General features: G+C 47.7%; 12 protein-coding genes across 16 annotated transcripts; 7 read left to right on the forward strand and 5 right to left on the reverse strand.

Annotated features, from left to right (window-relative positions):
• Positions 1-2511: 2511 nt before the first annotated feature.
• On the forward strand, positions 2512-4287 carry H257_08980. Of its 2 annotated transcripts, XM_009835083.1 has the most exons (3): positions 2512-3070; positions 3400-3879; positions 3976-4287. In XM_009835083.1, the coding sequence occupies exons 1-3, from the start codon at positions 2534-2536 to the stop codon at positions 4216-4218; spliced, it is 1260 nt and encodes a 419-aa protein (XP_009833385.1). In that variant the 5' UTR covers positions 2512-2533; the 3' UTR covers positions 4219-4287. The 2 variants fall into 2 exon arrangements, with proteins under 2 accessions (XP_009833385.1, XP_009833386.1); XM_009835084.1 differs by having other exon boundaries at positions 3400-4287.
• Positions 4288-5508: 1221 nt separating this feature from the next.
• On the forward strand, positions 5509-8048 carry H257_08981 (hypothetical protein). Its single transcript, XM_009835085.1, has 2 exons — positions 5509-6401; positions 7408-8048. The coding sequence occupies exons 1-2, from the start codon at positions 5588-5590 to the stop codon at positions 7980-7982; spliced, it is 1389 nt and encodes a 462-aa protein (XP_009833387.1). The 5' UTR covers positions 5509-5587; the 3' UTR covers positions 7983-8048.
• A 418-nt stretch (positions 8049-8466) lies between these two features.
• On the forward strand, positions 8467-9200 carry H257_08982 (hypothetical protein). The gene has a single exon (XM_009835086.1). The coding sequence runs from the start codon at positions 8556-8558 to the stop codon at positions 9006-9008; it is 453 nt and encodes a 150-aa protein (XP_009833388.1). The 5' UTR covers positions 8467-8555; the 3' UTR covers positions 9009-9200.
• Positions 9201-9556: 356 nt separating this feature from the next.
• Positions 9557-10898, forward strand: H257_08983 (hypothetical protein; the record flags this gene model as incomplete). The annotated part of the gene is made up of 4 exons (XM_009835087.1): positions 9557-9697; positions 9769-10041; positions 10096-10185; positions 10257-10898. The coding sequence occupies 4 exons, from the start codon at positions 9557-9559 to the stop codon at positions 10782-10784; spliced, it is 1032 nt and encodes a 343-aa protein (XP_009833389.1). The 3' UTR covers positions 10785-10898.
• Positions 10899-11451: 553 nt separating this feature from the next.
• H257_08984 (hypothetical protein) lies at positions 11452-14132 on the reverse strand. The gene is made up of 9 exons (XM_009835088.1): positions 14030-14132; positions 13866-13975; positions 13659-13799; positions 13405-13591; positions 13249-13352; positions 12720-12823; positions 12519-12658; positions 11750-11898; positions 11452-11704 (listed from the first exon to the last, which is right to left on the reverse strand). The coding sequence occupies exons 1-9, from the start codon at positions 14118-14120 to the stop codon at positions 11543-11545; spliced, it is 1188 nt and encodes a 395-aa protein (XP_009833390.1). The 5' UTR covers positions 14121-14132; the 3' UTR covers positions 11452-11542.
• A 594-nt stretch (positions 14133-14726) lies between these two features.
• On the reverse strand, positions 14727-16431 carry H257_08985 (hypothetical protein). Of its 3 annotated transcripts, none has more exons than XM_009835089.1 (8): positions 16393-16431; positions 16290-16331; positions 16184-16231; positions 15947-16132; positions 15832-15895; positions 15582-15775; positions 15366-15522; positions 14727-15006 (listed from the first exon to the last, which is right to left on the reverse strand). In XM_009835089.1, the coding sequence occupies exons 1-8, from the start codon at positions 16398-16400 to the stop codon at positions 14767-14769; spliced, it is 939 nt and encodes a 312-aa protein (XP_009833391.1). In that variant the 5' UTR covers positions 16401-16431; the 3' UTR covers positions 14727-14766. The 3 variants fall into 3 exon arrangements, with proteins under 3 accessions (XP_009833391.1, XP_009833393.1, XP_009833392.1); XM_009835091.1 differs by having other exon boundaries at positions 15230-15522; XM_009835090.1 differs by having other exon boundaries at positions 16290-16431.
• A 65-nt stretch (positions 16432-16496) lies between these two features.
• H257_08986 (hypothetical protein) lies at positions 16497-17815 on the reverse strand. The gene has a single exon (XM_009835092.1). The coding sequence runs from the start codon at positions 17773-17775 to the stop codon at positions 16564-16566; it is 1212 nt and encodes a 403-aa protein (XP_009833394.1). The 5' UTR covers positions 17776-17815; the 3' UTR covers positions 16497-16563.
• A 466-nt stretch (positions 17816-18281) lies between these two features.
• H257_08987 (hypothetical protein) lies at positions 18282-19590 on the forward strand (the record flags this gene model as incomplete). The annotated part of the gene is made up of 1 exon (XM_009835093.1): positions 18282-19590. One exon carries the CDS (start codon positions 18282-18284, stop codon positions 19470-19472), a length of 1191 nt encoding a protein of 396 aa, XP_009833395.1. The 3' UTR covers positions 19473-19590.
• Positions 19591-19942: 352 nt separating this feature from the next.
• Positions 19943-21314, forward strand: H257_08988 (the record flags this gene model as incomplete). Of its 2 annotated transcripts, XM_009835095.1 has the most annotated exons (7): positions 19943-19990; positions 20057-20249; positions 20299-20431; positions 20517-20679; positions 20770-20879; positions 20970-21106; positions 21154-21314. In XM_009835095.1, 7 exons carry the CDS (start codon positions 19943-19945, stop codon positions 21210-21212), a joined length of 843 nt encoding a protein of 280 aa, XP_009833397.1. In that variant the 3' UTR covers positions 21213-21314. The 2 variants fall into 2 exon arrangements, with proteins under 2 accessions (XP_009833397.1, XP_009833396.1); XM_009835094.1 differs by having other exon boundaries at positions 19943-20249.
• A 236-nt stretch (positions 21315-21550) lies between these two features.
• On the forward strand, positions 21551-21910 carry H257_08989 (hypothetical protein; the record flags this gene model as incomplete). Its single annotated transcript, XM_009835096.1, has 1 exon — positions 21551-21910. One exon carries the CDS (start codon positions 21551-21553, stop codon positions 21908-21910), a length of 360 nt encoding a protein of 119 aa, XP_009833398.1.
• Positions 21911-22160: 250 nt separating this feature from the next.
• Positions 22161-22625, reverse strand: H257_08990 (hypothetical protein; the record flags this gene model as incomplete). Its single annotated transcript, XM_009835097.1, has 1 exon — positions 22161-22625. The coding sequence occupies one exon, from the start codon at positions 22623-22625 to the stop codon at positions 22161-22163; it is 465 nt and encodes a 154-aa protein (XP_009833399.1).
• A 497-nt stretch (positions 22626-23122) lies between these two features.
• Positions 23123-23497, reverse strand: H257_08991 (hypothetical protein; the record flags this gene model as incomplete). Its single annotated transcript, XM_009835098.1, has 1 exon — positions 23123-23497. The coding sequence occupies one exon, from the start codon at positions 23495-23497 to the stop codon at positions 23123-23125; it is 375 nt and encodes a 124-aa protein (XP_009833400.1).
• Positions 23498-23504: the final 7 nt, after the last annotated feature.

Raw genomic sequence — 23504 nt, forward strand, 5'->3', positions numbered from 1 at the left:
TTTTTTTTCATGATTTAGAAAAAGAGGCCTCTTTTTCTTCTTTTGGTATAGTGAGTTGCGTAAAAAATCACAGAAAAACAGGTAAAACAGTAGGTAACTGTATTGTGAATTCGCTATAAACTTCCAAATTCGCCTGGTTTGTCCAACCAATAAATGTACGCCAGAGTTCTGATTGGTTGAATATACTTGTCCTTTCTGCAAGAGCCAATCAAATCCATTCCAAATTGGATTAGCCAATAGCGTCGATTCGTGATTATTCGATTCGACGGGGTCTGGAAATTCGTATCGAATTCACAATACTTGGAACCAATTTTTCATTTGCTAAAATATCTACAGTACACTAGTACTAGTATTACTGTAGCATAATGTATTGTGCTTTGCACCTTTTTTGGCAATTCCAGGGTTAAATTCATTGTTTAAAAATTTCTCAGGCTTAAATAATGTCTAAAGTAACTTGAATAACGGTTGGGTGCGTTGTTTAAAGTTACTTCATCTAATGCGATGATTGGTTGGTTGAAGGTGGTTTTACTGGAACTTTCGTAAAACAAGTTGTTTGCCGTGACGGATTTTACAGCTCTGACGGCAACGGCAACGTCGGCACGCGGGGGGATTGTGGGTATTTGTCGCCATACTACGACATGTCCAAAGTGATAGCTCGTCCCCTCACCGAGATATGACATTCGACGCGAATAATACATGTGTACTATATACCCCTAGTTACTGTATGCCGTTATCGCTGGTTTTGGAGTGCTTTTAGGTATTAATACTTAGTAGTTTTTAGAAGTAGCATGAGCCAATCAAAATCGATTTAAACTTTTTTTTCATGATTTAGAAAAAGAGGCCTCTTTTTCTTCTTTTGGTATAGTGAGTTGCGTAAAAAATCACAGAAAAACAGGTAAAACAGTAGGTAACTGTATTGTGAATTCGCTATAAACTTCCAAATTCGCCTGGTTTGTCCAACCAATAAATGTACGCCAGAGTTCTGATTGGTTGAATATACTTGTCCTTTCTGCAAGAGCCAATCAAATCCATTCCAAATTGGATTAGCCAATAGCGTCGATTCGTGATTATTCGATTCGACGGGGTCTGGAAATTCGTATCGAATTCACAATACTTGGAACCAATTTTTCATTTGCTAAAATATCTACAGTACACTAGTACTAGTATTACTGTAGCATAATGTATTGTGCTTTGCACCTTTTTTGGCAATTCCAGGGTTAAATTCATTGTTTAAAAATTTCTCAGGCTTAAATAATGTCTAAAGTAACTTGAATAACGGTTGGGTGCGTTGTTTAAAGTTACTTCATCTAATGCGATGATTGGTTGGTTGAAGGTGGTTTTACTGGAACTTTCGTAAAACAAGTTGTTTGCCGTTTTCATTCTGGCAAACAACTTGCTTTACGTCAACAGGTCAAGGTGCTTGACGCAATGAAACTGAAGGAGCTATGGCCACATACATAACCTCCCATCCGTGATCACTACAGTACTAACATTATCTACTCCGAGTAATGTATATAACGTTAGGGATATAGTTAGGCTACAGTACATGTAGTCGTCGCTCTGTCCAATGATTCAAAGCTATGCCATACCTACAATTCTTGATCTGGTCTAACCTGAGCACTGTACGTGGAAGGCAAGACGACAACACGATGTATAGTACTCCCATTTCACAGCCTAATACGGTATGCATCGTGATGAACTGGTTGTTGTACGGCGTAAGTTGGCCTGGTGCTGCAACTCGATTAGTTAGCAGCTGAAATAAAGTAAGGGTTGTTTTATTCTGCTGAAATGCAGAACTTATGTTTAGGGTTGTTTTATCTTCAATCGGGCTTATATTATTTTAAACGTCTGGTTGTTTAACGCAGTTAAACAACGGGCAAACTGCATGAAATGCACAATATCTGTAGAAATTGGTAGTATTCCGGATGTATTATCCGGATTATCTCGCGTAGTACATGTACCGGTAGTACTAACTACAATTGTAGTACTCCGGAGTAATACAGAACTATTTAGGATAAGTACGCATAAAAGTACAGTAACTGTTGCTGCAACTCCACATCAACACTAACGTTAACGTTACAGTAGGTACTGCAGTACATGTTGCAAAAGTTAACAGTAAGTAGCATTACAGTGTTCTCGACTGCAGGTACGTACTAGTAGTACTTACTGTAGTAACTTACGTGTACCGGCAGTCGTGCAATACCAGTAATAAGTTAACGTTAATATTCTCTCCATCCACCAGTCATTTTACAACTGACGTGAAAGTTTGTACTCCAACTGCTTCCACGAGACCAAGATGATGGATCGGGGGGGCAAGTGGGCCCAACATTGCTTGACCTGCTATTAGTACTACTACCAGTGCCTCATGACCAGAACATTTCGCCGCATTTGCTTTCGTCCATATCATCCAATCACCTTTTTCGTACAGAAAGTACTACCGGTAACTGTGGTACTTTCTGTACTAACGTTATCCGGATAATCCCAACCATGGATCACCCAAGTTGACCTGGTGGCACATTCGCCTTGGCCACCAATGCCTCCGACGGACGTGGTCGAAGGCGTGCCACTCCTGGTCGTCAAGCCACATGCGGCATCGCTTGACAAGTTAGTTCAGTCCAAGTCGCCCACGTCGACAAACACCAACAACCAAGGCTCTGTCTTTTCGTCGTATGTTGGCATCTTGTGTGCCATGCTGGGAGCCGGCATCATGACGTTGCCGAGCACGATCTCCGCCATGACGCCAGCGTTCGGCGTGGGACTATTGCTCGTGACTGGATTTCTGGCTTTCGCGTCGCTGCGATGCCTCTGTCTCTCCGCGGATGTGACCGGGTTGTACTCGTACGAGCACTTGAGCACCCGGTTCTTTCCCCCGATCCTGCAGTGGATGCTTCGGGTGTTGACGCTAGTGCCTTGCTTTGGGGCGTGCGTCATGTACATGATTGTGGCCATGGACATGTTGCTGCCATTCGTGGGTATCTCTCGTCCGCTGTTGTGTGCTGCCTACGCCGTTCTAGCGTATCCCCTTTGCCTCTTGGACTCGTTTCACGCATTGCAGTACAGCAACACCGTTGTACGTACAACTTATATATATATATATTGTCCTTTTACGCAAAATCTGGACTTTTGGGCGATTGGTCAAATCCATCGATCGATATATTCTTTGTGCTGACTGTTGTATGTCAAAAGTTGTGTGGTGATTGGAAGAATCACACACATTTATTAAGAGCTCTTCTCTCACGAATGAAATTCGAATGATGGTTTCCTGCAATTGGATTGGCTAAATACTTCTGTCGATATTTCTTTTGTAATACCTCGTTCCATTTGGTTGTGATATGTAAACACCAACCATATACTACTTGCTATATTGATGTTTAAATACCACGATGTATCGTTTTGTAGGTGATTTTCTGCATCTTTTACATCACTGGTGTGTTGGTGCACCACGCTTGGGGAAGGCCGTGGCCTGACCAATCGACGCTGCCCATAACAAGTGTGACGTGGGCTGGGCTAGCGTATGCTATTCCCATTCAAACGTTCAGCTTTTGCTGCCACTTCAACTACATGCGCGTGTACGGTGAACTGCAACACAAACCGTTGGTGTCAACTATAACGTGGCTCGTGATTGGGTCGGCGTTCTTGATCTACGGGACGTACTCTGTCGCAGGCTACATTGTCTTTCAAGGGTTGCCTCCCCACGACATCCTCACGGGGTTTCCCATCTCGGATGCGTCCGTGACTGGCGTCAGGCTCGCGCTGGCCATGTGTATGTGGTGTAAGATGCCGCTGGCGTATCAACCGATTCGAGATGTGGCGGAAGTCGTGTGTTTGCCCTATTTGGCACCCTTGACCAAATGGCCGTTTCGCGTGCCGTTCACCGGGGTACATAGCATACACCATGTTTTTTCCCTGGCTTTAACGACGACTTTGATGACGCGCCTATCCTGTTGATGTCCCAACCCTTATTACTGTACACAGGCGTTTTTGCTGATGGCGTACGGTGTCGCAGTTACCGCCGAGGACCTGAGCGTGGTGATGGACTGGATTGGGGCCACCGATGGCATCTTGGTGGCGTTTGTGGTGCCGGGCTTGTTTCTGTATGCTGCGACCAAGGAGTACCAAGACAAGTTACCCTCGTATGCGTCCATGTTGGCGCTGTCCATGGCGTGCGTGGGGCTCGTGCTCACCACGTTTACCGTGTACCGGCTAGTGTTTGAATAAAAAGTGCAGTGCCCTGATCTGAATACATAGTTTATGGAAATAATAATATAAGGTATTCGTCTGCACTCAAAACGCAATTGTCGAGTTTGTACGTTGATGAGATAGTTTTGGGGAATTGCTGGCGTGCGATTGTTTTCAGCTAACTAGTAGTTGTGTTAGTTGCATTATTGTCGGAAACGAGTGTAGTACACGTACTAGTATATGGTCGGTGGTGGTGGTAGCAATACACAACGGGTAGCTAGCTTCCTCGATCGTACTAACGTTAGTACAGGAATGACTTATGGACCAGTGACCTAGTATACGTATACTATTAATAGTACGTTTATTAGATTATTGCAGTACTTACACTCACACAGTCATGAAATTCCCGACCAGAAAATGGCCAATCACAATCATCCATGAACTATGATTGGACAAAATTACGTACTCTTGCATCAAATACTACTTGTAACAGCAACAATGATGTGTTAGTTACATGTATACTAAGTTTGTCTAGTTGGGATCAGCACACCAACCCATCCAGTCATCCTTGTATGTGATATGCCTAATACTCGAAACAATTTCACGTTGTGCACTACTATTAATAGTATGTGGTATTCACTGATGGTGAACTTATGTATAGTACAGGTTACTGTATCGTCGTCCGTTCACCTGGAAATACATGACCAGTCGACCGAAATGTGAGCCCTCGTCAATCGCAAATATGCGGGCAAATACTACATATTGCGTAAACTTACATTTAGCTGCAAATTGCACGGGTGTATACAAGGCAATACAGTATGAGTAACGGTAGTTACAATAATAAATCATGGCGATGAAAGTTACTACGTAGTAGTACTATAATAGTTTATAGGTACAGTAAAGCTACTAGTATATAGGTATATAGGTACAGTAAAGCAACTCCTCAACTTTGTGACCACACTGGATACATACATGTATTCACTGTCACACTGTCAAGTGAAATTATAAACTGAAGGTGGCGTTCCGAACGCGTTTCGAAACACCAATCACTATATGTTATAAATCATAGTTACAGAACAACGTTAGCACAAGTATTCCCAAACTAGGTCCATTGCACGCATACATGTATAAACTACTACACACACCCCGTGGTACATTCAATATGTCGAAAACACCGCACGTCGAAGTAGTACTTCGAATGAAAAACCTGTATGTACAACGATGGATTCACAATTCCGATGTTATTAGTAAATATCGTTATAACACTACTTTGACCTTGTAGTGTTTCGAACACGTTTTAAATACACTGGCCGTGAAAAGCCAGTCAGTCTCCATCATCGTCGCTGGTGCTACTTCCCGCGACGACGGCCTCGGCACAGACCAACCCCCCCACCATTGATCACACATCATGCACGTCGGAGATGAACGTCCTGGGTGCTCCCTCGTCTTCTTCCTGCTCGTGTGTGCGCCGACGATGGCCGTGAAGATGTCGTGGAGCGCGCAATGGGCCGCGCTGGGCCCGATCTTGAACGACATCTTGGAGGATTCGTGGCGGACGCAGCTTGTTCAACTCATCGGACCGATCACTGGCATCATCATCGCGCCGGCCGTCGGTGTACACAGCGACCGTAACACGAGCAAGTACGGCCAACGTCGTCCGTACATCTTTCTCTCAGCGCTGTCGACGATTCTCTGCTGGTGCGTGATGGCGTACCTCAAGGTCTGGTTCGAAGACCAGCCGACCGTGTTCGGCATGCTCACTATCCTCTGCTACGTATGGATGGACGTGACGGTCAACGTCCTTCAAACCGTGACCTTTCTGCTCATTTCCGACGTGGCGGGGCCGCGGCAGGTCACCGGGTCCGCGATCGCACACATGTACGGCGTCCTCGGGCAAATGGTCGTGTCCATTTACATCTCCCTCGCGAAAAACCCCAGGAACGACCCGCAGCCGTTCTTCGCGCTCCTTATCGCGGTCATGTTCGTCACCGTCATGCCGGTCTGTTACTTTGTGCGCGAGAATCCGTGGGAAGCCATGCGCCGCATCGCTCCAGGCTCAACCTTTGACCACCCTGCCATCACGTCCGTGTACCCCGCGCAGACGGTAGGCATCTGGACGGCGTGGTACGTCGGCATCAAGACATTGCCAGGGCCGTTGTTCGTGTACTGGCTCGCCGGCCTGTGTCTGCAATATGGGTACCAAAGCTACAACGGTGTTAAAAGTACGTTTATACTAGGATTTTCGTGTTTAGGTTATGTTTTTTTCTACTTGATCTGTAAGGAAATTCAAGTTTTTTCGAGTCGACTTTTGTGAATATTGTAGATATTATTTGAATCTAGTGGTGGTTCGAGTTCGATGTGTATTGTGCTTTCGAGTGAAATTTCGCCTTGAGGCGTGATTTCTCGTTGGAATTTAAATCGATTTGATTGGCTACTTCAGATGAGCTCAAAATTATTAGCCAATCAAAAACTTCTCAATGAAATTCAACCAATCAGATCGATTGTGGATCGGTTTCGTCGATTCGATTGCACCCCGTCCCCAAATTTGTATCAAATCGACAATATTTAAAAAAATATTTTTTTCACGTGGTTGAATCGCCATGTATCTATATTCTCCACGTTTGAAGCAACACAGGGTCGTCCCTTTCATTCTATGTATTGTGTGTTCGATGCATAATTCCCCCATAATATGTCCAGACCTCCAAAATATGACAGATATGTATATTAATTTTAATAAGGATCGTGTATCAATATATTATTCATGTGAGCCAGGGATATATTCTTCATTCTTCTGTTTATCCAATCATACTGCTTTGGTCGAAATGTTTACAAGCACAATCCAAGATTGTTCCTTTTACCCAATATATATTGGACTTTTGTGCTGATTCTTTGCCAAATCTATCGATCGATTCTTTGTCTTTTGTATGTAAGAATCGTCCAGTACTACACTAATTTCAGTCACACACTAATTCGGTGTTGAATTGTTGTCGAACGGTGGATAATTTGATTGGCTACTTGATTCGTGTTTTGAGTTTTGATTGGTCGATTTTCAATTGTATGTCGATTTGATGGGAGCAGCACCCAAACACTCGAATTTCGAATCGACTTGAATAAACAATCATATTTCGTGTTGTATCTCGTTGTGGGATTGTGTATGGAATGCATACTATTGCTCATGTTCTTTTCAAGTACATATATATATCTAACCACCCCCCCCACTCTTGCTAGCCGTGTTCTTTGGTGAAAACGTGATGAACGGCACACAGTCGTCGTGCCGCCGCGGGTCCTCGTCTTGCACAGCCGCTCAAACCCGCTACCACGACGGCGAAGACTTGTCCACGGGCGCCGCGGACCAGTTTTACAATGCGCTAGCCATGTTTACACTCGTGTTTTTGCCTCTGCTGGTGCAAAAGTTTGGCGTGCGCCGGGTGGTTTTGTTCGCGTTCTTCCCCCACTGCTTCATCTTGGCCATGGCGTTGTATCATCCCCAAGCGTTTGCTGTGATTGTCGTGGGGCTCACCGCATTTGGCCAAATTTGCGTGTTTGTGCTGCAAGTGCCGCTGATTCTGCATGTAGTGGCAAACTTCCGCGATGAAAAGGTGCTCGGGTTGTACCTGGGCGCGTTCAACACAGCCACGTGCCTCGGGCAAATGCTCATGTTTGCCACCGCCGGCCTCGTCAACCGATTCGCCGCCAGTGTCCGCCAAGGCAATGTCGTGGCCATTTTAATTGGCGGCGTGTTTAGTGTGTGTGCGTTGCTGCTTGTATTTTTCAAGTTTCACGTCAAGTTGCACAGTTGGTGAGATGGGAGTGAGAATTATAGGTTTATTTATTCACAAAAAGAACAACATAGTTTCGACGACTCGTTGGTTGGTATGTTTACCAGTCGGTTGTGTTGGTGCGTACGAGCAAAACGCTGTAGTAGCCACGTGGTTCCGTTGTGGGGCTCTGATTGTAGTGCAAATATTAATACTATTATACTAACTGTAAGTTACTTCAGGCCTTATCAAACATATAGTTTGGTATAAATATATAATGCATAATTCTCAATCAAGCGTACATTGGACAATACGATTGCTCAATATATACAATGTAATACAATCGTTCATTTTTGTTTTTGTTCGCCCTCCAAATTTACAATACAATACTCCTAGTATTATTAATAATAGTACACAATACAATACTATTACTATTAGTATTGATAAGGCCTGCTTGGAATTCTACTGTATTAATATCATAACTACAGTACTACAATGACTTACTGTAGCACCGTACTGTAAGATCTGCGTCAACACTCGGGTTTTGAAACGGATAGAACAACACCGAGAGAAGCGCAAGATCATTATCAACATCACTTCAGGATCCCGTGTGATCACATGTTCAAGGCTCGCTTGGTGCAGCGACTTCAAACCACCCGCGGTCCGCTACGGCTGCCCAACGACGTGGACTTGACCAGCCCTGGCTGCAGTCGCTGCCGCCGCAGTGGAGGCAGCACCGAAGACAGCAGCAAAACCTCAGGATCGCTGCGCTACCAATACGTGGTGGCCCACCCATCGTGGAAACGGCTACGGGCTGTGGTCGGTGGCAGAAGGGTGCCGTTCTTCGACTCGCAGCTCCAGCACATTCGTCATCGCCGCAACCGCCTCTTCCTCGACAACGGCTTGAGCCCAATTGTCGAAGAAATGATGTACGAGTGCGAAGCCTGTCATTCGAATGCGTTCAGCAGCCTCGAGCATACCAAGCATATCACCCTGACTCGGTCAAAGGGCAATGTCCAGCTCCACCTTCGTTGGGCGACAAAACCACAGTGTGCCGCTCTTGTATGTTAGCCAACTTTTGGAGGTGGCATGAGTGGTCAATCATGTTCAATCTCGCATTCGATCACGACGTAGCTACAGTAACCTGTAGCCAATGATACATTGAAGCACGCTTCGTATGTGCAATGGATGAAGGTTTCTAGATTGAACCGTGAAACCCTGACATATTGCTTTGGCTTTTACGATGGGGTTCGGGGTTACGTGCGGGAAATAAATTTCAATTCATTAATATTTCCGATTCGTAAAACCGAGGACAAACCTCGCCGCGATATTCTATGAAAGGACCAAGAAAAAAGAAGAAAAAAAAGAAGAAAGAATGCAGCCAATCAGAGAAGCGTAATCTCAGATTGACCAATGGGAGCGATTCGTATCGGTTTGGACGATTGGACGGGGTCCAGAATATTCGTTACCACCTCAATACTACAGTAATATTAATACACCTCGAAGTATTAATAACTGACATACTATTAATACAGTATTATTAATAGTAGAATTAATTTCTGTTTTACAGGTAAATAGTGTACGGTAAGATGCACAGTATTTATCGTCAACGTAGTGTGATGGGCCATTCGCTGACTGAAGTGGCGGCGACGGACCTGTATGAACGCGTGATCGCCGAGTTCGGATCGAACCGGCCTCAAGACCAAGTGGACCGCACACTACGACACAAACCACCCGAGTACTTTGACGTGATAGCTCAGGTAGGAACTCTCTCTTGACTCCCCGAGTGTCTTCCAAGCAAACACACATGAGCATGACGACGCAGTTGTAGCGACTTCGTAAGCGTCTGGCGCTGTACACTGGCGTCACCACCGTCGACGAATCATCCTCATTACCACTTGATCCTGAGGACGCATCGACCTCTCCATCTGCCGACACTCAAGCAACAGCCTCCGCCGCACCATTCCCGTCAACGAATCACCCTGATGACAGCAACGTCCCACAGATGCCACTACAACTGCCATCTCTGTTGCTCATTCCCAACCGCCAGCACCCTCCATTTCACGTCGACTTGAACGCTATCGGCCGCCCTGCCCCGACAATGGTACTGACACCGAATACAATATGCATGTTGCATGATGAGGCAAGGAATGCTTAGGCCAATCCACATCAACCTTCCACCGACACTACCGGTATGCTGCCATCCTTATGGGACAGGTCCAAAGCTCCCAGACGGGGTCGGCCCAAGGTAGCAGAATCTGACCTCGCTTATACTTCGAATCAACTTTCGTCATATCGTGTTGATGTGTTGTTATCCAGGGAAGGACCGCGGCGCCTCCATCGTCCGCAAGCGAACCCAGTATGGCGATACTAGTACCTCCTCCTACTAGTACTACTACTAGTAGCAGTATCCCACCCCCCCGCGGCGGCCTCGTTGGAGTGTACGCGACGACCAAATTCACCCCGCGAACATGCAAACGGCAGTTTGCCCTTGTGGCAGCCCTTGTGCGTCTGTACGAACCTTGGCGTCCGACCTCGGAATGGACGACTAGTAGTACTACTACTCCTCCTAGTACCCCACACGAGATGTCGTCTGCGACGATGGTCATGGTGGCTATGAATAACGATACCCCCGAATGGGCTGTGGCTACCATCGTTCCAGACACCGATGATGACCAACAAGGTGGTGGGGTGCTGGTGCAACTGGTAGAGTCAGGGACTCAATCTCGAGTGCCACGTCATCACATATTTGTGGGCGTCGATCACTTTGTCGCATTTTCGGGCACGGCCGTGGTGCAAATCAAGGAACAATCTGCTGCTGCAGGTGTACAGGAGGCGATTGTATGACGTCAACCCAGAGGACCGCGACCAGATAGAAACTTTAAGAACTAGTTACTTTGGTCATATTTATTGGGCATATCGAGGGCTAATTAGGAATGAGGCCATTTGCAAGTAAACAAGGTGATATCATTAGTTGCATTTTGTGCAAAGAATCATACATCAAACCAACCACGTTTGGTTTTATAGTGTCGATTAGGTTACTATTGTCCAGTCGATTCGAAATTAAAGTCGGATGCCCACAATCGTAGGAGCAGCTCAGTAATCAAGTAGCCAATCAAATCCACTCTTCGACCAATTGAACATCGAATTAGTGTGCGACTGAAATTAGTGTGACATTGGATGATTCTGAAATGGCCCAGTATTACTGTAATAATAGTATGCTACGCTATTGTCGATTTGATACAAATTTGGGGAGGGGGTGCAATCGAACTCGACCAAACTGATCCACAATCGATCTGATTGGTTGAAATTCCTTGAGAAGAGTTTGATTGGCTAATAATTTTGAGCTCAGCTGAAGTAGCCAATCAAATCGATTTAAATTCCAACGACAAAACCACTCCACAACACAATGAAATTTCACTAAAAAGCACAATACCTACGGTAGTGTTTTCTAAGAGTGTCCCCAGAATCACACTAATTCCAACCCAAGGTCATCGCTGCACATGATTGCTCCGTCCAATATCTCGTTTCGCTCCTGATTCATCTATCGACTCATCTATCACCCCATTCATCTATTTCGCTGGTATTTCAATTCCACGTTATGATTACGCCTTGTCAAACTGAGTTGACCCGAGCGTGAACCCGTCGTTCCCGCCTTTCGCCAGCGCTTCGCCCAGCGCCGTGCCCACCAAGTGCGTGTTTGTGATCTTAATATCGCGCTGCTTACGCTGTCGCATGACTTTTTTGTTGCCTTTGCCGCCGTGCACCTGTTTCAAATGTCATCACCACCACAAGAAAGATATGGGCAGTACTTTGCGCATCTTCGACCGATGCATGTTGGCTTCGTGCATGTCTCGCGTCATAAGGCCACATTGGAGTAACTTGCGCTCCAATGACAAGCGATCCGCGGGCCAGTCGCGCAGCGTATCGCGCCACAGCTGGCGCACGTCGTTCGTACAGCCTATACAGCCAAATATCCAATATGAACGTCATGGCATTGCACATATTTATACTATGTGCAATTGTTTATTTACACCCAAATTGGCCAATGTTAACGGAGTGTGGACAGTGTCAATCATCGAGTAAAGCAGTTTGATTCGCTATAAATAATATAAACGAAGCCTTTTCATTGGCTCAAAAGAACGCGATGATAAACGGCAATCGTCCAGATACCTCTTATATTGAATATTTTATTCAATTTCGCAGGTTCGACGATTGTTGAACGGTTTCATTCAACGAGATGGTTTAGCTTATAAGACGAAGATTTTCATAAGCCATGACGATGTTGATACTTCAGAACACGATGACGATACTCCAAATACATGAGATTTCCGAATAGATGAAATATAAAATAGATGAGCAATATTGTGCTTTCGAGTGCATTTTCGTGGTGTGGTGTGGTTTCTGGTTGGAATTTAAATCGATTCGATTGGCTACTTCAGATGAGCTCAAAATTATTAGCCAATCAAAACCTTTTCAATGAAATTCAACCAATCAGATCGATTGTGGATCGGTTTGGTCGGCGCGATTCGATTGCACCCCCTCCCCAAATTTGTATCAAATAGACAATATATGGTGTACCATGTTTCAAGAGGGGTACAGTGAGCCCACGTCCGGGTTTGGGGGCGGCGTCCCAGCGCTGGAGAAGCGGGATGTTGCCGCGGGGGTCTGGGAAGGCCGTGTCCAGTGGCACGTGGCCGCTGTCAAAGTTCAAATGGTACCTAATAATATAAATGAAATGATCAATAATAAATGATTCACATCAGGAATAGATGAATGTACCGCGTCTTCTTTGACGCCGAGAGGTTCAAATCGCGCACAGACGACACGCTCTTGGACGTCATGCCCGCCATGAACGTCTGCGGCTGGCTACTGCCCCCGCCAGTCTAAACATAGGTCACATTTAGTGACCCCAGGCACACTTAGTGACACTCCCATCATGTCCAACCGACCAATCAAAAGCCAGGACACTTTCAACATGGCCAATAATCTGTACAAAACACATCGATAAGTGGATTTTTGGCGATGCAGTATAAATATATCTTCAAATGTTGGCTTGAAAGCACAATACTTGTATGGATATATATATATATATATATGTATGCACAACTTATCACAAGTCCAGTCCATGGGGGAATTCGAGTACTAATAATATGTCCATATGTACGAAGTATGTCCTTGATCATTCTGGCCTTCCGTACAAGCATCCACATATAGTATGATATACTGATATAGAAATAACCTTATGTAGTGCACCAAACGATTCGGAGTGTATACATTGAATACCATAATGTAGTGCATTTGGAGGTACCTTTGGCGCCGCCGACACGCGAAACCACTGGTCGCCGACTTTGATGGCGTCGCCGCGTCGAATCTCACTCGTGATGTCTTCTTTCGTGGCCACAATGAAGCATCCTAGGTACAACGGCGTGTCTTTAACAGATGCACAAGAAATTGCTCGTTGTACCATGTTCCACCAGCCCCGACCCCGACAGCTCGACGAGAAACTGACCGCCGCGCGGGTAGTACACGTCGTTGCCGTCCTCGGTGTTGCGGATGCAAATGACTGTCCCGATGCGCGTGAGATCGCGGAGGTCGTCCTCGACGTTCTTGTAGCAATCCTTGAGGTCTCGGAATGGAATCCCTTCCGGGGACTGGGGAAACGACGACGACGACGTAATACGACATGGTTATCAGTCGATGGCGAGAGATAGATCGTACCCGATTGAGCTGGCGAAGGACGTCGGCGCGGGTCTTGATGTCGAACTTGGCCTTGTATGCAAACTTGTCGCCTTCAATGCGGACCTTGGGGTTGTTGCGCACGCGTTCGCACACCTCGTACTCACCAGGCGACGCGAGATCCTACGAGGAAGGACACCAGTGGCATCAAGGTGAGTCGCATGATGGAGAAGGGAAAACGATGCATACAATGCCCGTCTTTTGATAGATCTGAGGGACGGTGACCGCGGCATGGTTGGCAATCGAGTTCAAGTACTCGAGGACCTTCTGTAGTCGCCCAACCACGGTCTCCGGGACGTCTACGCGATCGCATGAGTATGAAGAAGAAGGTACGCTTATGTTCATGTACCGACCCTTTGGGGCGACCTCGGACACCACGAGCTCCGTGGACTCGACTGCCTTGGGCTCAGGGATGGCCTTGTTGTACGCCAGGGACTTCCACATCGAGGTGCAAATGGAAAATTGTAGGGAATGTACGAATGAACCAATCGATCCAATTGGCTAATAAAGATCTAAAATAGTATAAGTTTTAGCCAATCATATATATCCATGTCATTCAATTGAAATGGTCAATTCTCAAATTTACACTGTTAATTCACGAGATAAATTCTGCACTGTCGGGTTGATGTAAACCCTATACTGTCCTGGACTTTTTCTTATTTTAAATAAACCTTTATTTTTTATATATATAAAAATATTTTATTAAACTTTGCTTTAAAATAAAAAATAAAACCAAAAAAAAAATACAAAAATTAATGAAAAAAATTATTTTAGAATAATTCATCAGGAATTCGATTTTTTCCTAAAATATTTCCATCTTTTAAAAACCTTTCGAAGAATTTTAAACTATAGATGGTATTAATATCTGAGGCGAACTATAAATGGACCGACTGTGTGTCGTGGGCTCATAGTTATTTGTTTGAGTTTACAGTTAGAATTTGACGGTGAAGGTGATGGCCTTCGGCAAGTATACTATCGCTGGAAGTTCAGTAATTGATACGCAACGTCACTAAGCTACTAAGTAGTACAAGTGCATGATAATAATATATACCAAGTGAAATATTATATATTGTTAGAACAGACGAAGGAGCTAACCCAAAGCAAACTGGCTGTGTCCTCCAGGAGGTCTCGATACCCTGGTGCTACTGTGGCCGTAGCTGCCAGTGCCGCTCCATTGCAAGGTCAAGGATGGTTTCGAAGGCGATGGTGCGGCACTCGATGGCATGTGATGGTAAATGTCCGGACGATGCGGTTGCTGTTGTTGATGCTGTGGGGCATAACTGGTTGGCTGGCGCTGGTTGTTGTCCGTGTAGTTGTAGCTCAGTTCGTCCTACAAGTATACACATACCGGTAGGCCATGAGTACATATACTACTTCCCCATTGGGTTCTAGAAGATTTATATATATTGTGCTTTTCAGTTAAATTTGCCTATTTTGGGGGATCGATGAAATCGCCAACTAATTGAGCAAAGGAGTATGATTGGCTACAAAGAATGAAGGTTGTAACTTGGCAATTTGTTTGGCTAAAAGTAGTATTGCAGTCACAAATATACCTCTTCAAACTTAGTTCTTTTTTATGAAATTTCGAAGGTCCAGCGATTATTCGGCGGTTCATTCAATCAACCGCCAGAGGAAATTTTGAGTAGATGACACAATCCTGTACATATATTGATAAATGGAGAGTACTACCTGCGAGGTCAGCATCGCCATAGCACCAGCCGATCCAAGTGTACTACGCGAGGAGTGAGGGCGCTGAGAGGACGCTTGCTGGACGTTTTCAGAGGGCATTGCGGCCTCGTAATGCTGGGGCTCGAAATTATTGTTGTAGCAGGCACCCCCTTCAAATCTACAATGCACCACCAAATCAAATGTATTTTATCAAATACAAAAAATAGCGTGTATTACTTGTTCCATAGTGGTGGAGGCTGATGTGCAGCATAGCCGCCACTGTTGCAATGTTGAGGTTGCTGTTGCCATTGCGGCTGCTGATAGGTAGCGGGGGCCATGGGTTGAGTGGGCTGATGATATTGGGCTGTCTGGGGAAGGGGCTGATGCCCATACAAATTGCCACCATGGTTAGGGGGCTCCGTGAAACTAACCTACAGGTCACATGCATACTATATACTTCGAAGTAAAACCTAAGATGTATTCATACGGGGGACTTCATTCGGGGAACTTCGTAGGATTGGCCCCCACCAAGGCACCCTTGTCCCCTTCGCCTACGATTATCACAACATGAATCAACGAATGAGTACGTTGATCAACAGTACTTGTTGGAGCCCCCCATGGAGTGAAACCCCCCCGAGGTCGAAGGTGGGGGGGGCACTGGATTCGAAGTACTCGCGGGGTTGATATCGTACGGGTTGTGGTACTGGCCTTGGCCTTCGTGGGTAAATGGGCTGAACGAGCTGGCCCCCCCACCGAAACTCCGTCCCCGGGTTTCGTTTTGCGCCGCACTAAATATCACAAAAGATGCTCACGCACGGCGTATGTCGATGGAAATGTACCCTGAAGGGCCCGCTTGCAGCGTTGGGGCTGTGCCAAACATGTTGGATCTACAAAGATATGTTGGGTCGTCTCAGCCTTATGCCATAGGGTATGAGGGATACATACTGACGGGGCTGGCCATAAGGCATCGATGTGAAACCTCCTCGACTGTCCACAGGTGTAAGCTGTCGTAGACATAGAAGGTTGCTCGTCGCAGTACACTACATACCCTGCCATGGGGGTTGCGCTTCGAAATACACACCAGGATTTACCAAGTAAAACAAAGTGTATTTATAGCCTGAATCGACAAACTATCCAAACAACTATCAACAATACGGCATTAACTTGATATAATTATTTCATTAATCGAGAGAAGAACTTGGACGGCGAAGTTATGGTCCTACTTTCTACCCCCCAATGTGACCAAGAGAGCCCCTCCAAGTAGAAGGGGGGTGGCCACTAACGACAACACATCCGGGGGGCCTTGGACATTGGCAAAATAGCCCAAAAATGAACCAAGCAGGGGCTCCCATAGCACGGCCACGCCGACTACGAGGGGGCTGACATACTTGACGGCTAAATTCATCAACGTGTGTCCTGCGATGCCGGAGACTGCAGCGGCCCCCAATGCATAGCCCGCTCGATGGGTGTCCCCAAGAAAACCGAAAAGGGCAGTTAAGCCAACGGTAGACACCGTTGTATTTGACTCGGTGGCCAACGAAGCTACGGCAAGACTGACTGCTGCGACGAACGTGACGGGGAAGGCATACAGGAACAGCGGCATGAACTGCCGACAGGACGCCCCAACCTCCAAATACGGAATGATCGCAAAGGCGCCAAGCAGAGCGGCTAAATTTCCTGCCACCGTGGTCACGGCCGTGGAACTGGACGTTCCAGCGGTGTCCGGTGCCATAAGCAACAACACCAGCACACCGAAAAAGCCACACAACGCCCCCAATGCCTCCAACCACGTTGGAGCATGTGGATTTAGGGGACAGAATACTAACCGCAACCACGATTGTGCTGTGCTATCCGACTCATTTGGGTCAGACTCTTGTGGTGCAGCCACGTACGAATCCCCGTCGTTCGTGTTGTTCTGTGGTGGCATGGTGGCCTGTGGTGGTGCCACGTACGCTGGAGAAGTGAATCGACGGTACAGCCAGCGCAAGGTTTGGATTGCGACGAGTAGTAGAGGCACCGAACTGACGAGGAGAAGTGAATCCAGCAGTGTCGTGCGTGCAATGCTCCACCCCCAACTGCCAAAATGGATGGCCAGGGCAACGCCAGACGTGACCAAGAGCAACCACGCCCGTCGAAATCGAGACCAAAATGCATCGTCGAAGTTGACCGTGCGAAGTTCGTATACCACACCAACTAATTGCAAGCCCGACGTGAGTGTCAGCCGCCAGCAGGCCATCATCAACGGCGGAGTGCCAAATGTCCCGAGCAATGCAAACCAGATCCCGCCAGATGACATCGCGAGCACGGCCACTGCAAGGACGAGGTACGACCACCGAGGCGGGGCTGGACCAGTTTCCGCTTTGATGTCATGTTCACGGACAGTTGGCTGCAGCTCCTCCTGGATATGGAACCCCTCTGCAGGACAGTCCATCTTGTGCACCTTTTCAAGGATTCTGAAGTCGAAACGTCGCGTCGCAGTTGGATAGTATCAACATAGAGAGGTACATGTCGATTTGAATTGATTTTACAGGCTCTACTAGTATTAATATCTCCTAATTAACACACTAAATTAGGACTTGACACTCGCAATATCCGAAATGAACGTGGCAGGTGCAGCACCATGCCCATCATCCGGTTGTTAGCCGGATGACTAGTCGACACCTCCTCTCGAATACTGTATACCAAGCTGTCCTCTCGACAATACAGTACCATGATGTTCTCTCGACGATACATTGTGTCGTCCACTGAGTTGAACGACAACCTGTGTACACCAACCAAACAATGGTTGGTTGCGCATAGCTTAGTGATAGCGTAGGAGTTTTAACGCTATCAATTCATTCTTGATTCTACCATCTCCTGCGCCTTCCTCTGCGCACGCTCACATCGGTACTGTAGTCGACTCTTGACTCTTTTACATACCGATAGCTATACATCCTCATGACGACACTCAGCGCTACTAGCTCCACTCCCATGTGGGCATACGCCATCCTCGTCGTCGCAGTTGTGTGCATGTCGTCAGGTGGTGTGTGGTTTGCTCTGTTGACGGAAACCCCGCCGTTGATGCAAGCGTGTTGGCGGCTCCTGCTCACGGTCGCGCTGCAAGCCATGGGGTTTGCCCACGAGTGGCTAACGAACCCGATTCTACAGGATCCAGCGTTCTGGGCTCGACTCCGTCGCAATGGCGGGCTAGTGGTCACGATTGGCCTGGCGCTGGGCGTTCACTTTGGGGCGTGGGGGTGGAGTGTCGCGCATACGTCGCTGCTAGACTCACTCTTGTTGGTTTGCTCGACGCCGTTGTTGTTGGTCGTGATTTTGTCGTTGCGGTGGCTCTATCGTCGTGTGGTCGGTGGCACTCCAGTCGTACCTCGTCCCCCCCACGCTGTTTGTGAATCCCAGTCTTCGTTGTTAACGACAAGTGCAACCTCCCACGACGTCGACCCGTCGTGGTTTCGTACAGTCATTTGCCCGTTTCCGGCCTTAGCTCCTACTGCGTTGGAAGTTGTAGGGGCGGTCGTGGGATTTTCAGGTGTCGTGCTCCTCTTGACGACCGCTAGCTCGGACCAACATGATGTCCATCCAGTCACACTGGCAGGAAATGCCGCCGCCTTGCTAGGGGCGCTGGCCATCCTTGTCTATCTTGAAGGGGGGTCCAGCTGTCGCAAGTGGATGCCGTTGTTTGCGTACGCCCTGCCCGTGACCGCCATAGCCGCTTTTGAGCTGGCTATTGCGTCCTTGGTGCTCGAGCCCTCCACGACCCTTCTTGGGGTTGGCCCCACCGCGTTATTTGGGTTTTTGGGCGATGGCCGGCGGTTCGGAGTTGCGTTTGGCGCGGCCGCGGTCTCAGGCATGCTGGGCCACACATGTGCCAACTTGGCTGTGAAATATGTGAGCCCGTTGCTCATTTCCGTCGCAGTGTTGTGGGAACCCCTGCTCGGGGGGTGTATCGGCTACCTCGTGGGCGTCCAAGCGCCGCCGGACGTGACGGCTGTGGTCGCCGCACCGCTTTTGCTCGGTGGGGCCTTCTTGGTCACGCTGGGCGCCCGACAAACTGGCCCCGACCATGTCGTGCTGACCAAGCAGTGCGACACGGACGATGAAGCTGAAGGCGAGCGCCGAGGCATTCTCTAAGTGCTGCAATCTGCAAATTTGTATCGAAGGATATGAATTGACGAAAAGGCAATAGACATCATAAAATTCGTATGCGTTATAGGATGGATAAATTAAATATTTACGACAGAAATCTGCAGAGTACCTTTCTTTGTTCATACCTCGAAGTATTACAGTGTAACTTGCAAACCACAACTTGTTTATGGCCGTAGTGTAGCCAGGATTGTAGTATTCACCAGGCCATCGCAATGTGAGCGTTGTACCGTGTAGGGTAGCCGAATAAAGATGATAGTTTGACGGTACTGTGCCTTGCAAAGCTTGGCCTACTCGTTCGGAGAGGTAAGGTATACATATAGATTACATTCCTTTGCTGGGTCCTACATTGATCTCAAAATCGTCCCATCATTTTACACCATTGGTTATACTGGGGTCATTAACACGATATAACGAACAGTGCAAAAACTCTAAATTTAGTTACTTTTGCATTTGTGATGCTACGAACCAAAGCTACGACCCCGCCTGCGTCGTCGACGGCTCGGGTAAGTCGTACGTCGAGTTTACCTTCGAACAACCAAACAGCGGCTGCAGTTGTTGACAAGAAGAAGCCGTTGTCGGCTCCACGAGATGGCAGCCGCGCTAGACAATGCATCTCCCGCACGGATAAGGACATGTCGTCCCCCACTGGCGTGACGGTTGGCTTGAAAAAGGGAAGCAGTGCTGCTGCCACCGCATCTGGGCCCTTGGCCCGAGGAAGCAAGCAAACTCTGCCAGGGAACAATCAGCTCGAAAAGACCACCCGTAAGTGTAGTTCTGGAACAACTCGATAGAGGTTAAGGGTACGTTATAGCAACGGCCAAGAAGTTGCACGGGATGCCGTCGGCGGCCTTGAACAAGCACAAACAAGCTGACCCGTGGAGCTCCAAGAAGAAATCCAAAACGAACTTTGGCTCGTCGTACCAAGCGGGCAACATTCCTTGCCGGTATGTATATTACCCAGAATCATGCGTTATTTTGGCTCTACTTGCGCGGGATACACATCCCAATCGCCTGTTATGGTTGTTATAGCATCAACCATGGTGGCATCAAGAACAGCCTGCAGTGGAACACGCCCCCCGAAGAACTAGATTACAACCCTCTATTGGTCACATGTTGCGAAGGGTTTCTCGAAACCGACCACCCGTTTGTGTTTCTTGCGCGACAAGGCTTTCAAGATCTCATGGGGGCCAACGTACGTATGCTATATAACCTACGCGGCCGTTGCCATGAATCAAGCTCACAAGTCCACGTTATAAGTATATAAATGTCACCATTATATTAGGGAGCCGACGACAAAGTTCGCCCGCTCCTGGGCATGCTGATTCCCCCAATCCGTGGGGCCCTCATGTCTTCAGACGACGAAGTTATCACGGTGGCCCTCCAAGCAATTCAGTAAGTCAAGTTATGAGTAGATATCTCATGCGACAACCATCTTGTATGTCGATTCCACTAGTCACGGGGTGATATTTCTGCAAAACATAGATCCGTATCGGAAGCGGTGGGGGCAGACATGAACGTGCATTTGGCAAAGCTAATCCAACAAGTGCATCGCAAGTACACGAATAAGGCGTTGAAGGGACCGATTGACGCGACGTTGGCGGCTTTGGAGCGGAACGGGGGTACGTTGGACGACTGGTCATGTGTTTTCAGTCTGACGAGAATGTAGGCACCGAAGCGTTGCGCATCATCCGCACCAAAATACCTACCTATGTGTCATTAGTGTAGCTCAACACATCGTGTTATGCCTCCCAAGATTCCTTCACCACGTTGGACACAACACCATCAAGGCACATGATAGGTTTGACAGGCCATAGTAAACATGTACCATTTTGAAAGTTTCAATGTCCTGGCTACAAGTAGGAAGGCATAAATCGCTATCAACCTGGCATTCAATATAGATGGGCGGGAGGGTGACGCCCCTGTGTTCGATTTTAAACAGGGCAAATAAACTAGGCAGTGTAAACAAGGCATATCGCCCACGTAGCACTCTGGATCAAACGTCCTCAGGTTTCGTTTTACTCATGCACTGGCAGTACCTTTTCGTAGCCTATAGTGTTGCGGCCATGATATCATTTGTTGTCGCATTTGAGTTGCCCGAATGTGCTCCCACTTGTCGCGAGGGCGGGACCACTGGCTGCTACGGATGTCCCGATTGGGGCTACGCCATGGACCCGTTCGCAGTTGGCCTTGCAGACGGCACGGTGATCCTCCCCACAGCCAGTCGGGAAGCTGCTCCTGTCGTCGCGAAAAGTGACGGTGGCCTCGGGGGGGCGGGGACGGACGGCGGCATTTTGACGAAAGCAACAACTGGAGACTCGAATACACGACCAAACGTTATCCCCAGCGACGGAAACATCCCACTTCCAGCTCGAACACTCGTGGTGGTTATTCTTGTCATAGTGCTGGGCCACATGCTCGGTTAGGATGCGTGCAAAAACGCAGCGATAATCAAATAATCAAATCTTGTTTTCGATGAATCAGGTAGCCCCAAACCTCAGCTTGGTTACGGTATGGTCACGGGGTTTGAAATTAATAGAGACTTCTTGGATCGAAGAAGATGCCGTACCAAACCAGCTTAACCAACACGCTGTAGCAACTACTATATAAAACATCAAAATGTATTGATCGATGAGCACAAGCAGCACACTATGTGCTTTGGAATGGATCCAACTATTACGCGAACGTCAAAAATGCCGTCAGCGTCACCACAGTCGCGGCCACCGTGACTCCAATCGCACCCGCTCCACTGCGCATCGCGGTCGTGTGGGGGCTTGAAGTAGTGGGGTGGCTGGCGTTTGATTTCGGGGGGCTTGTGGTTGCATTTGAGCTCAAAAGGCCCACTTGGTTAGCCCTGTGCACTCCAGTGGTCGAATCTTTCGGGCTTTCCGGCGTCCCGGGAGTTTCGAACGTTTGGTCGAACCCGTCGGGGCTCGGAGTCGACGCCGCGGGGGTGGGCAGATGGTCGCCCTCGTCAACAGAAGTGCTAGCCACATTCACGCGGATAAGAATCTCGCGATTGCCTTGATCAGGCACGCCAACGTTGTATTCGGCCAAACGGTTGCTGGAGGGAACGGCGCCCAAGGAATGTGCTATGGCTCCGACAGCAGCAAGAATCAAAGCGGGAGAAGTAAACTTCATCGTGCAAATATAACACTGAATGTCTGAACGCAAGTTCACTCGACCGTTAACCTTGCTTTTTCGGCCTGGGAAGGGGAAATGGGGATTGGGCCGTTAGAAGTCGATTGCATTTTCGTAATATACAAGTCGAATTTCGAATTAATACAGCACAGTACTATTAATCGTCCGTGTTAGCTACTATCTTGTCATCATTGCGGCTAGTTGAACTCACGATGCTCATGTATATTGATAAAATACCACTGCCCAGTGTGGCTTCAAAGTGACATTTCGCTGTAAAGTTAAAATCACTCAGCGGGCACTTAATCGCATCGCCCGCGTACTACCTACATCGCGCCCATCACTGAAAACCGTCTGCAAGAGCTTGGTTGGCCAATTGTTCACAGGATTTCACACCCCTCCCTTCGTCAAGATCAAGCTTGGAGTATGCATGTTGATGTATACATATTTAACTTTATGCTGCACTAGAACCTGCAGAGAGGTCGACGTCTAATACTATACTACACCGTTGCCATTCCAAGCGCGACTACAAGCACAAACACTGCTGTTGCCGCGCCAGTTACCGTCGACGCACCACTGCGCACGGCCGTCGTTGCTGGCGCCGCCGTCGCTAGAGTCGTGGCTGGGGCCGTCGTGGTACCGTTGGTGGTATTGATTTTGGGGGGAACAGTCGAGACTGTGACGTTGATCTCGAGTTCTTGGTTACCGCCATTTCCCATTCCGTTGCCCATTCCGTTACCAATTCCATTGCCCATTCCGTTGCCATTGGACATTGGACCTGACGAAGGACCTCCCCCCATTGCACCGGAGATGTCACCGCCTTGGCCATTGTTGCCCATCATCATGTTGCCCATGCTGCCAGGTTGGGCCCCCATCATCATG

This window comes from Aphanomyces astaci (genome assembly GCF_000520075.1).
Source record: "Aphanomyces astaci strain APO3 unplaced genomic scaffold supercont1.21, whole genome shotgun sequence".
In the NCBI taxonomy this organism is placed as follows: Eukaryota; Oomycota; class Saprolegniomycetes; order Saprolegniales; family Verrucalvaceae; genus Aphanomyces; species Aphanomyces astaci.

Coding starts and splice junctions, on each gene's coding strand:
- H257_08980 (XM_009835083.1), top strand. CDS start 2,534: ATGCCTCCGACGGACGTGGTCGAAGGCGTGCCACTCCTGGTCGTCAAG. Junction 3,071..3,399: donor TGCAGTACAGCAACACCGTT/GTACGTACAACT, acceptor ATCGTTTTGTAG/GTGATTTTCTGCATCTTTTA. Junction 3,880..3,975: donor TTCGCGTGCCGTTCACCGGG/GTACATAGCATA, acceptor TACTGTACACAG/GCGTTTTTGCTGATGGCGTA.
- H257_08981 (XM_009835085.1), top strand. CDS start 5,588: ATGCACGTCGGAGATGAACGTCCTGGGTGCTCCCTCGTCTTCTTCCTG. Junction 6,402..7,407: donor AAGCTACAACGGTGTTAAAA/GTACGTTTATAC, acceptor CACTCTTGCTAG/CCGTGTTCTTTGGTGAAAAC.
- H257_08982 (XM_009835086.1), top strand. CDS start 8,556: ATGTTCAAGGCTCGCTTGGTGCAGCGACTTCAAACCACCCGCGGTCCG.
- H257_08984 (XM_009835088.1), bottom strand. CDS start 14,120: ATGTGGAAGTCCCTGGCGTACAACAAGGCCATCCCTGAGCCCAAGGCA. Junction 13,976..14,029: donor GTCCGAGGTCGCCCCAAAGG/GTCGGTACATGA, acceptor GCGATCGCGTAG/ACGTCCCGGAGACCGTGGTT. Junction 11,899..12,518: donor TGTACCCCTCTTGAAACATG/GTACACCATATA, acceptor TTGGCTGTATAG/GCTGTACGAACGACGTGCGC.
- H257_08985 (XM_009835089.1), bottom strand. Junction 16,232..16,289: donor CCTTATGGCCAGCCCCGTCA/GTATGTATCCCT, acceptor ATATCTTTGTAG/ATCCAACATGTTTGGCACAG. Junction 15,007..15,365: donor TGGCGATGCTGACCTCGCAG/GTAGTACTCTCC, acceptor GTATACTTGTAG/GACGAACTGAGCTACAACTA.
- H257_08986 (XM_009835092.1), bottom strand. CDS start 17,775: ATGGACTGTCCTGCAGAGGGGTTCCATATCCAGGAGGAGCTGCAGCCA.